This window comes from Anneissia japonica, unplaced genomic scaffold, assembly GCF_011630105.1.
Source record: "Anneissia japonica isolate Jap-2015-1 unplaced genomic scaffold, ASM1163010v1 scaffold287834_len5846547_cov211, whole genome shotgun sequence".
Lineage (NCBI taxonomy): Eukaryota > Metazoa > Echinodermata > Crinoidea > Comatulida > Comatulidae > Anneissia > Anneissia japonica.
This window is the reverse complement of record NW_022704992.1, coordinates 3080405-3093181: the sequence shown is the minus strand read 5'-3', so window position 1 is coordinate 3093181 and position 12777 is coordinate 3080405. Positions and strand designations below refer to the sequence as shown.

The following is a 12777-nucleotide window of genomic DNA, read 5'->3' as shown; positions in this document are numbered from 1 at the left end:
TTAGTTGAAGATTTGGATCCACGTATGTCTCATCGTAAGAATAAATGAATAATTAGACGCACACAATAAACTGCTACGATACTTTGACTTGTAGGAGACATAGAAATATTTATTAGCGAAATATATATATATATATATATATATATATATATATATACACACTATGTGTATGTATGACTGTAGTTTTCGTCCTTTATTTTTTCCGTCTGTGCCAGTTTGATTATTGAATTAACCAATGAATGGTGGTAGCAAATCATTCCCAGGGCCATACAGGATGCAAGCAACAACGTATTTAAAATACACAAAAAAAAATACCATGAGACAGGAAACAAAAATTTGATTAGCACTTCCGAACAAACAGTATTGTACTTATTTTCTCAGCTCAGTCCATATAAGGGTTGGTCGAAACATTGATTTTCTCCAGTTGTTTTTTTAGGTCCATACATAGTATATGTTTTATATTATTGTTTATTAATTATAGAGTTACAGATGAAGCGGCAACTTAACACAATAAGATATACTGTACATAAATTAGGTTCAATTTAGGGCCAGTGGAACGTTTTTCGAAGTGGGGATGGGGACACCCTTTTCTTGCATTTCTTTCTGATCATACAAAAATCTGCATAGACATTTTCTGCCAAAATGTGGGGGCCCGGATTCTTATTTTGTTCTTATAAAAGAAAAGGTCTAGGTGCAAAACTAATATAAATAATATTAATTCAAAATCGAACAGAAACTAAGTGAAAACAAATATAGTATTTATAAAACGTTAAAGATATGAAACAGGAAATATTCAACTACAAAGATTTTCTTCACAAGTTTAAAGGCTTTTCTTTAAATTGTTAGTTTCTGTATAATACAAAACTGAAATGTTAAGTGTTTGCTTATAATTATATTAAAAGATGATAATGTACTAAGTGTCTATAAACCTTTTTAACAATACGAAGAAATATTTAAACTTTTTTTTCAACAAGCGTCTCAAAACTTGAGAGCATAGCACCTCCAAATCCTACAAAACAATACCGTACCCTACAAAAGAAAAACCCTGAAATATAAACTCACAAAGACTCTCAAAAGATAAGAGCCTCGACAAAACATAAGAGCCTGGAAACACCATAAGACCATCGAAACATGAAATTTGAGAAATATAAGATTGAAACATAAATCGGAAATCCGATACCTGTGAAATTTTTGTGCAACTCAACTTCACTAATAATATGGGAATGCTTACTAAATTGGTGAGATGCCTGTAGGTCTACCACCAATCAAAGACAGCGCGTAAGAGATGAGCCTGTTCTACACCAAACTCACTGTAGGCCTGTGCTATTATTATTAAAATTGCGAGAAAAGGAGTGAACATAGGCCTACTTTATTGTTTTATCTTATTGATTTTAAGCGACTTTCCACTGAAACCATAGAGAAACATAAGAAATCCCAGTGATAGAACGTGTCAACTGATGCAAGCACCTCTAAACCGACAAGTTCTCATAATGCACATGACCCACCGGCAAACAAATTAATATTACAGGTGAGAAAATATAACTCAACAAACAAAATTACACAATTTTACATTAATAATGGACAAAAACATTTTGTGACCCATGTGTATGTGCCGGCGGGGTCAAAGTCGTTGACAAACAGAGGCTCATAATCATACGTAAGGCTTGCCTAAAAATTGATATTGTGAGTTTGAACGTTAGGATGGGAGCAGTTCGACTGTAGGTTTCAGTTCAGTGCAATGTTTGTCAGCGAGTTGAGACGGTCAGAATTGCGAAGCGAACGTGAAGAAGTCATAATAGGTCCAAGTCATAGCCAAAGAAACATTTTAAAAATACAAAATTCAGCTGTTCGTGTCTTACTTCCTTGTTTTCTATCTAAAGTTCGTAAATTTCTTATCAATAGGGACCATAGTGTACATTTTTATACATTTTGTATTCAAACTCAATCAGTACTTTTTAAAATGTTATTTATTTATTTAGGCCTTTTTTAAATTTTTTTTTTTGAAATTTTAAAGTAATTTTAAATATGCAATGTACTTCTTATTGTAAATTAATCTTAATATATTTTTGTAATCTTTAATTAAAACTGTAAATATGTAATTTAAATCAATAATTAATTATTTTTATTTTTTTATGTTTTCTTAATATTTATTAAATTTTGTACATAAACCGTAATAATTCAATAAATTCCTTATTAATTAATTAATTATTTAATCTCATATTTTTGTAATATTTAAGAAACGCTCAATATTGAATAATTATAAATTCTTTAAATTGTGTAGGGCTTTTTATATTTCATATCAGTTTCTATTGTGTGCAATATTTATGTTCCTTTATATTTAAGGGCCAGCTGACTCTTTGAGTTTGCTTTAGCTGTCCCTGACCATCGTTTTGTTGTTTTTCGTTGTGTTTTTTTTTAATAGTCGAATAAATAAATGAAATGAAATAAGATCTAGTTGTTCTCTTCGAAAGAGGATGTAAATTAAGATGAATGTAGTTGTAAGAAGGATAGCAAGGTCAACTCGTAATTCATTGTTACAATGATAGCAGATCAGCCATACTTAGCTTAAGTTCAATACCGAAAATGAAGTAGTGTAATCATAGAAACTATGTTTATAATTACAATCTAAAGCCAAAGCTTATTTACAAAACTTTCTTTTTCGTACTTATCCTTCATGTTCCTATTCTATTCATCTGCCAATGCTTTAAAACTGTCTGGTTCCATAGTCTCTGCACCAAAATTCACCTCATCTGTGCCTGGTCGTTTCGAAAGTGCATTTTTTCACTTTTGCAATTGTTACCTGTTAAATTCTTTCCAAAAACTGCAGCAATTTTGGCCGGTTTCCTTAGCGCTGATTTCAATCTGAGATTTCCGTGAAATTGTACTTGTAGTAACAGGAAGTGTTTTGGTCTCTATATAAATTGTTGCGTTTACGTCCATGACTATTCATTACGATCTACAGTAAGTATGTTCAAGTACGGGTATGTGCTAACTGCATGTTTTCTGTTTACAAACTTGCATTATTCTCAAGCCGAAGACGATGGCATGGCTGACCACATCGAACTACCAGAGGGGAATCCTCAACATTGCAAATTCCTGTTCAAAGACGGTGGTGATATGCATGTATTAGGAGTGCTCCCAGGTATGTTTTAATAATTCAGACGAAAGCGTCTTTTTTTTGCTTCATGTCTACTTATCTGTGGGGGTGGGGGTTTGTGTTTAGAGTTTAGAATATATTCGCGCCAAACTTCAATCAGTAACTCCGGACATTACAACATTCCTTTACTCTAGCCGTAAACCATTCTGAGTCCACTCCACCTATGGAACATCAAAAGGGAAATTTGATTTACAATCATGTGCACACACTATCTTCATTCAAAATATGATTTAGTTTTATTTGCTTTTATTCAGCTTAACATATAATATGAAATAAAGATTGCAAGGATTTAAAATTAATTGGATTCCATAGCTCACCAAGACATTCAATAGATTTTCTCCATGCATTGTGTTAAAATCTTTTTCAATATCTACTAAAATTAACGTTTGTATGGTTTCGATGACTTATTCCACAGCTTGCTCAAAAATATTGCCGCAAGTTTGCTTCGCTCAGTTTTAGTGTATTCAGTTCATTTACAATTATGTCCGTGATCAATTTTCCATATTTTGCTTAGGATTGATGTAGATGATAATCTTTATTATTTTATTTATTTTTATTTTATTTATTTCCAGGCAAGATAATACAGTACAATAGATAAGAGAAACAAATGACAAAAAACAAAAAGCCTGAGGATTACCTAAAAGCGAACTTAATCACTATCTAAAGGCTCTCCAAAACATTAAAAAGTCAAACATTAAAATCTGAAAAATTCACAATATATGTACAATATAAAAAGTTAATAAAAATATTATAAAGAGAATTACAATTTCGTTAAGGTAAAAAAAATAATTTAATTAATTTAATATGATTTAATTTAAAAAAATATTGCTTAATTACATATTTAAATTTTGTAGAATTAATTGCACATTCCCTAATATTTGGAGGTAGGTCATTCCATAAATAAGGAAAATAATTAAAAACAGTAAATTTATAACAATTGCTTCTAGCAAAATTTGGATCTTAAATCTAAAATCAGACAGATGACGGTTATTAACAACAGGAAGAAGATTTGGTTCAATATCATATTTTCAAGACAATACAAAAGATAGAAGGAGGTATTTATAACGGTCAGAAATAAGTGGAATCTGAAGGAGGGATAAACGTTCAGCATAATTAAAGGTAGGATCATAATTAAAACAAGCCCGCGTAAACTTGCGTTGAAATTTTTCAAGAGAATCAATGTGATTAATTTGAAAAGGGTACCTTGCCGGGATTCCATATTTAAGTATAGGTCTACAAAGGGTCTTAAAAAGTAACATCAGGGAAACGGGGTTATTGCATCGGGCAAATCTTTTTATAAAACCAGAAACTCTTGAGGCCTTAGCAGTAATCATAACATGTGCGCTCCAAGAAAGGTTATGAGAAATGATAAAGCCAAGTATTTGTATGTTTTAACTGTATCCAGTGACTGATTTCCATAAAAGTATTTAGTATTAACAACACGGTTACTCCGAGTAATATGCATTGTTTTGCATTTATCAACATTAAGAGCCATATTATTTTTGGCGCTCCATGAAAGTAGATGATTAAGGTCAGATTGAAGAGAAATGGTATCATTGGATGAAAATATGGGACGATAAACAATTGTATCATCAGCATATTGGGCAAGTGATGACGTAACACAATTAGGTAGGTCGTTAACAAAAATATGAAGGACCTAAAATAGAGCCCTATGGGACTCCAGATGAAATATCACACCAATCAGAAGAAAATCCTTGAAAAATAACCCTTTGTTTACGTTCAGAAAGGAACGAACAAAACCAATTATAAAGAGGACCACAAATACCAAAACCATGTAATTTCTGTACAAGGCCAAGATGAGGAACCTGATCAAAGGCTTTTGCCCAGTCTAAAAAGATAACATCAATTCTTGGAGGATTGCGCTTATCAAGAATTGATGCCCAGTCATTAAAAACGCTAGAGATTTGAGTAACGCATGATCTTCCAGGAAGGAAACCATGCTGACAATTAGATAAAATACCAAGATTATAAATATGGTTAGAAAGTCTTGCAGCAACAATACGCTCAAGAACCTTTCTAACAGAGGAGCACAAGGAGATTGGACGATAATTGGAGATATTAGAAGGATTGCCGCTTTTAGGGACTGGCACCACATTAGCCTGCTTCCACGCTCGTGGAAGCTCACCCTGTTTTAAGGAAATGTTAAAAATTTGAGCTAGGGTATCGGATATTATAGGGGCTGTAATTTTCAGCATAAAAGCATTTATGCCATCAGGGCCGGAGGATTTTGATTGTTTGAATGACTGTATATTAATCTTAAAAAACTCTTCTCCATTGGTCGAGATAAGACTTAAAGGTGAGAAACCAATATGGTCATTACAAAATAACTTAGGATAAGGTAAAATAGTCGTGTCATTGGAACTGAAATTAGATTGAAGATGACGATTAAAGTAATGACAAATTGTTTGAGGATCAGTTACTGTGTTATTATCAATAATAAAACCACTAGTTAATTGCGCTGAACGTTTTCCTTTAACAAATGACCAAAATTTCTTAGGATTAATGTGAACATTATGAGAAATTTCAACAAAATGGTTATTATAGGCTTTATTAACAGCATATTTTAAGGGATTACGACAACGTTTGTATTTATTCCATTTATTAATATTGTCAGGGTCTCTAATTGCAGCCTTATAGAGTCTCTTTTTCTTACGACTAAGTTGGACAATCCTATTGTCAATCCACGGAGGCCGTTTCTTGCCCCTAATTTTTACAGTGGGTACATTATCATGTAAAGCAGTAAAAAAATAATCACAGAAAGTGTCCCAGATTTTGTTAATATCATCAGAAAAAATTTAGACAAGGGACGGATGATAATGAGTTAAAAAGGCCTTCGATATTCATTTTAGAAAATTGCCACGTAGATCGAGATTCTGATCCAGAACAAAAACTAGTTGCAATTGTCATAAGAATACAGTTATGATCACTGGAGGCGAGTGGAGGGAGTTGTTCGACATTTGTTACAATATCGATTCTATTTGTAAAAACTAGGTCAATAATGCTTCCCTCTGATGAATAATTAATGGTAGGCCTACTACTAGGTCGAGTAATGAAATTAATAATCTGATACATATCAAGGTTGATGAAGTTATCATGAAGAGTCTTAGCTTGACCCTGTTGAACAGAATTGACAGTAAAAGGTATATTGAAATCTCCAGTGATGAATATTGCCATGTATTTCCAGCTTACTGACACAACTTCATCAAGGCAATCCTGTAATTGATCATGCCAATGAACTGAGGCATTTGGAGGTCTATAACAGCAACCAAAGAGGATTTTTCCGAACTTCGTCTGAATCTCAACCCATGTTATTTTCAGTGAATGTTGGTTAAAAGAAACAGCAATTGGATGGAGAGAAGATCTTACGGCAATAAACACACCTCCACCATGGCGATTACGATCATTGCGAAAAATGCAGAAATTATCTGAGACAATTTCGTGATCAAGAATGGAGTCATTCAATCAGCTTTCTGTCACAAGGACAATGTCACATTTATTCACATCAATAAACAGTTCAAGTTCAGAAAGTTTGTTTACAATACTCCTAGCGTTGAAGATGGCCGCTATTATATTATCGGTTGTAGTAATACTGGGTGTCACGTGTGTGTTCGAAACTATGAAATATTTATTTTTTGATTGTACGAAAGAAAAATCAATATAGGCCACCTGTAAATATTTACATTATTATGAAATTAACTTTAATTATGAAACAATTATTATGGGTTATGAGATTTAGGCGTTTAGTTTGTTGCTTAATTTGTATATATTAAACAATATTATTGTTTAATATATATTGAGTATTCTCCTACTCAAGTCTCTATTGTTTGCATGTAGAGGGCAACCATTATAAATTTGAATCAATTTTTGAAAAATTAAAAATTTAATTTTGATTTAATAATGAAATGCACTAAGATTTCATAACTTTTAAAGAAATCCGGACCAAAACCAAGTAAAAACGCAATTGTTTGTACATTTCGTAACCGTCTCAGTAACCACTACATCTATTTTATGGATGCAACGGGAAGTGTTATCAGAGGCTAAATTTATTGTAAAAACGATGTAGGCCTACTTGTTAATATTGGAAGCGTGTAATCTTATTAGGCCAATATTTTTACAAACTCAAAAGTGCACGATTTCTACTATAAACGATTTATTCCTTTTGTATATTACAGTATTATGACCCGTACGCATAAACTAGTGTTTAATATTATCTGCATACATAGGTTCCTGTTTTTCCTAATTTCAAATAATTAGAGTTAGTCAATTGAATTTTATATAGCTGTTACTAAACAATAATTATACAGTCTTTTACACGGACAGGCCTATCTATTTCGATTTAATTAGTGATACCACGAGTTTACAAACTCCAGTGTTACGTTGATGCAATCTCACAATGACGTCATAATAATCAGTGGTGGATATAATCTGTCTCTTATACACATCTAGATGTGTATAAGAGACAGCCCTTAAATTTTTCAAAATTAAAAAAAATGGGGGGAAAACCGGAAAATTATAATTATAATTTAGGTCATTTAGGAGTGCCATAATCATAAATTTTCTTACCTCAGCTCAGACCATCGTGGGGCTGAGGTAATCTAGCTTCCCAAATTGTGAAATTCCCTCCCTGTCTCCCCTCTATTTCGCCTTTCTGGAGCCGCCACTGATAATGATAAATTAAGTAAATCACCTTCATGTTTGTGAAATCAAAATGCGAACTAAGTGAAATTCAAAAAGGAAAAACCTCTTGATTGATTTTAAAAGTACTGTACAAGCTAATCAGTAGATAATAAATCATTATTTTTATTAATGTTAGTTTGCACAAAATATAATATAAGCGGGCATAATTATGATTACCAGGATAATTTTTAAAACTTTTTATGATGAGTATTTCAGTGGCAAATTCAAGTAACCCGGAGAGAAAAAATGAAAATGATTCAAATTTAGTCTGAGAGTGCCCGGCATTTCCGGCCAACTAGAAGTGCCATAATCATACATTTTCTCTACCGCAGCCCCAACCATGGTGGGGCTCCATCTGTAAACACCCCTACCTGGGCCTAGCTCTATTTCAAATTCCTGGATCTGCCACTGTATTTTGAAAATGTAGTATGAAAATAAAAGTTAATTGCATTCCTTAAAATCAATTAGAAACAACCTATAAAAGGCTACGCGCCAGAGCTTCAGGGGGCTTCGCCCCCTGGACTCTCACTGGGGCCCTAGGCAGCCCCCTGGCCCCCAACCAAGGCTTGCTTATTTTGCATTTCGTTCCCCCCACCCTCCTCCCACTTTTGAACACGGATCGAGGCCCTTGGTTGCATTTAATTATTATTGTTATTTATTAATTATTATTATTATTAATATAATTTTGTATGTGTGAATTATACTGATTACAAAATATTCTGGTTTCAGGTATCGGTTGGGACAACCTGCGTAACGTCTTTATGGACATGGTGGTAGAATACGAGTACAGAACATGTACTTTTACCGAAGACGAATTTTATCTGATACCTGATGGAATGTTCACGATCCCAACAAAAAACAGTCAGGTAAGATTATGCATTTTGTCGACATACTGTATTTATAAGTTGATAATTTTAGCTACCGCCTTATTCTTTGAACCTCCCTGTAACCGTAATCAGAGATCCTGTTAATACCTCCATAATTTTCACTGGTATAGATGATGAATGCAGACAGATTTATTAATGATGACTTCAACTCGTTAGAGCCAGTTTATACGTCCCCTATGTGCACATATGTCACCTTATATTCCTCATTATCATAATAGGACGTTGGCAATCATGCTGCTGCAAAAATCTCCCACTCTTCTATGTTCACAAGCTCGACCACACTCTTCATGAAATTTAGCCTAGGTCTACTACCTCTACCTCTCTTTCCAGCGAAGTACTCTCTTAGTGTGTTATATTAAATTCTTTTCTTATAAATGACCCAGAAATTCTAGCTGTGTCTTGCTTATTTTCGCCCTCAAACTACGTATTTTGTTTATAATTAGGTCTTGTTATTCAAGATGCTATGACTGGTTATTTTTGTTTTCTTTAGGTTGATATTTATGCTGAAGTATTTGACAAGTGGTCATCCTATGAAAGTGCATTGTCAGTATCTATAAACGCGCAAGCCTCATATGAAGGGATCACCACGTCAGTGAGCGGAAGCTTCTCTGTAGACGTCCAAAAGAATAAACAAAGACAAGTGAGTGACAAGTCTATCACCACCCGTGTACAAGTCCGTCATCGACTTTATCAGGTTCTGCTAGGATCAAGAGTACCTCTTAGTAGAGTATTTAAAGCCCGTGTGATCCAAATTGGAAACACTTTGGCAAATGAAGACAATGAGATGGCAGCATACCTCGCCGACACACTCGTACGTGACTATGGTACACATGTACTGACTATAGTCGATGCTGGCGCTGTCATTATGCAAGAATCGCAAATAAAGAGGAATCTGATGGAGACCTATAGTAAGGATTCAATATCAGCAATGGCTGCAGCTTCAGCTTCAACGTCTGTTCTTGGCCGATTTTCGGCATCGCTCTCAATAGAGGCTAAAGTAACTGAAGAATCCATGAAATCATTTCATTCCAGCACCACCAATTCCCACATTGAAAGTTACGGCGGATCTATTTACAAAACCGATACCAATATGAGTGAGTGGGAAGACGGAATAAGAGAAAATCTGGTTGCTACAGACAAGGTTGGTGAACCCCTACATACAATTATTACAAATTCGTACATCGAAGAGTTGCCCCCATTTCTTGTACGGCAGGCATCTCTTGCAGTTAAAGCGGCTATTTCTAGATACTATGAGATGAACACTTTGATAGGCTGCGTTAAAAGTGACTCGCCTAGCTTCAATTTTCTTGCAAATACTGGAATGAGTGGTATATGCAGTGCAACCATGGAAACTAAATTCAAATTTGGTGGTGTGTTTACAAGATGTACTACTCGTCTTCCTGACAATGCCAGAATATGTCGAGGACAGCATAATAAAAATCCTATAACTGGTAGCTATTCTTGTCCCAGTGATTACACCAAGATCCTGGTTTCAAATCAGCAAATATCAAAGAAATACTCTGTCCCAGAAAGGAGAACGACCTGCACTACGGGTGGGTGGGGGAGGCAAAGGTGTATGACAACAACAGTATCTATAAGAAAAAGGGCATTTGCTCAGATCAGCAGCTACTGGTGCTCTGGTCAAGGAGCAGACTTACAGGAGCTGTATTATTTTGGTGGCATGTACACGCCAAGGGTTCCAAATCCTCTAATGGGAGCCTCGAAGTGTCCTGAGTATTTCATGTCAATATCGTTAGGGAATGGTTTGAAAATCTGTGTTAGTGATGACTCAAGAGCAGTGCCATTTAAGGTAAAGTTCGGTGGAATGTTTACTTGTAGAGACGGCAACCCATTTGCACGTACAGAAGAAACGTCCGATGAGACAAGTACTTCGAATTATCCGAAGCAGTGCCCGAATGGTTTTGTTCCATATCTAGCCACCATTACCGATGATACATGCCGTATTATCTATTGTATTGTATCCAGGATGATGTATAATCGTACTGCTATACAGCTCCCAGTAAGGCCTCCATATAGAAGTCAACCTGCACCCTCTTCCAACGCTACGAATACGATGGCGTTTAGTGATTTAAACGGAGACACATGGATGAAGGATGAGACTACTGGTAAATGGACTAAATATGGAATACATGAAGAAATACCAGCTTTACCAGGCTTCCTTGCCGCTAGTGTTTCCCCTAATACCGGTACTTACTACCATTCTCCATTTCCCTTGGCATTGTCCATTGTTGTATATATGCACATAACATTTTAACATTAATGATTGGGATAATAATATGCCTATGTCTACAGGCCCCTGTCAGAGCAGCTCTCGCTCAGACGCAGTGGATATTGCCATTACGGCTTGTGTCATTATCTCAGCTTTTAAAGTGTTTTAATGTAAAATAAATAGTAAGCTTAACTATTATATAGAGGTTATGATATGAAAGTTCGGTAAGCAGTTAGAAAGCTTTTTGAATTAATGTTTCGGGTGTCTATTAATCGAAGACCGAAGAAGAAAGTTTTCTGAATTATGTTTCGGGTGTCTATAAAACGAAGACCGTGACATTTTCAAGGGTATTCGTTTTATAGACAACCTATAAAACGAAGACAGAAGACCTTAGCTTAGATAATTGAGAAATAATTCAGGAGGTCCGTTTCTTTCAGGTCTTCAGTCTTTGTTTTGTAGACAGGCCCTTGTTATCCTTGATATTCTTAATGTTATTTCCATAGATGATAAAAGAGAAACTTGGCAATGGCTTTATGATGATTTCGAAATATTTTGAAAAACTTAATTGAGTTTTTCAGGTCTTCGGTCTTTGTTTTGTAGACATTTATATAGGGTGTCTAAAAAACGAAGACCTTTGATAATTTCACAAACAGACGTCCAGATAATCTCGTAAATTTGATTTTGTGATAGTCTGATATATTTTCATAAAATTAAAGAGAAAAAATGTGGGTCTTCGTTTTTCGGGTCTTCGTTCAGTGTAGACACTCAAGGTGTCTATAAAACGAAGACCCTTAGTTATTTCTTGATATTCCTCATTTTATTCCGATGAAATAATGAAAATAATAAATAATAATCATTTTTATGATGATTTTGAATACTTTCAATAAGATAATTTAGAAATGATTGGAGGTCTTCGGTCTTCCACCATATATGGTGTCTAGGCCTACTATATAAGTGGAGTTGAATAGCTTGGTGGGTAAGATGCTCTCCTCCTTCCAATCTCAGGGTCCTGGGTTCAAATCCTGTCAGATCCCACTTCTTTTCTCACGACAAAACAACTCCATGAGTCTCATTATAATACTGGTAATGGTAATCTTTGACAATGTGCCTAGCTAAAGGAATAAAAATATTCAAAACCTTTTTTGCGCATGATAGTTCAACAGCAATGACACTTAAATGCAGTTTCTCGAAAACAACGTATCGAAGCTACCAACATAATACCTATTTACAGTCACAGTCACTGTCTCAGTCCTATTAATTTTAAAACAATCATTTTTAATAGGCCTAGACCCATGTGCTTTATCTCAAACCATGTACATGCAATGGATTAACTGTTTGAAAACGCACTGTACAGGTCTAGTTACCCATATGGTTATTACTTAATTTTCAAAAATAATTGTTGTTACCCCTAACCTACACTTTTCATTGTTTTTAGAGTTCTCTAAGACGCAATAAATATGAATAAAATGTTAGATAACTATGCCTTACATATTGATTGAAATGGCTATTAGGGCCTACTATTTTAACTATAGACCTTATAGACCCATACTTCGCTGTAATGCAAATCAGTCTATTAAAATAAATTACATTTTTATTCAGAAATTATGTCAAACCTGTTTATTTTTTTTAATGTTTATGTCTCCTAAGTACTTTTATATGATATTATACGGCGAGCGACATGCCGTTGAGACCCAGAGGCCAGTGGCGTAGAAAAATATTTTTCATTGGGGGTGGGGGATTATTGGCGTGTTAGCCAGTGTCGTAACAGGCGGGGGGAGCAGGGGGAGAACTGCCCCTTCCCTTTC

At 34.6% G+C, this 12777-nt stretch overlaps 1 protein-coding gene across 1 annotated transcript; it reads left to right on the top strand.

The window, feature by feature from the left end:
* Positions 1 to 2594: 2594 nt before the first annotated feature.
* LOC117105009 (macrophage-expressed gene 1 protein-like) lies at positions 2595 to 11696 on the top strand. The gene is made up of 3 exons (XM_033245991.1): positions 2595 to 3142; positions 8585 to 8721; positions 9233 to 11696. Exons 1-3 carry the CDS (start codon positions 2968 to 2970, stop codon positions 11015 to 11017), a joined length of 2097 nt encoding a protein of 698 aa, XP_033101882.1. The 5' UTR covers positions 2595 to 2967; the 3' UTR covers positions 11018 to 11696.
* The last annotated feature ends 1081 nt before the right edge of the window (positions 11697 to 12777 follow it).

Bases quoted from the DNA above. Each gene is read 5' to 3' on its own strand.
- LOC117105009 (XM_033245991.1), top strand. From the start codon at position 2,968: ATGTTCAAGTACGGGTATGTGCTAACTGCATGTTTTCTGTTTACAAAC. The intron at 3,143-8,584 runs GTATGTTTTAAT...TTCTGGTTTCAG, and splicing joins TGTATTAGGAGTGCTCCCAG to GTATCGGTTGGGACAACCTG. The intron at 8,722-9,232 runs GTAAGATTATGC...TGTTTTCTTTAG, and splicing joins TCCCAACAAAAAACAGTCAG to GTTGATATTTATGCTGAAGT.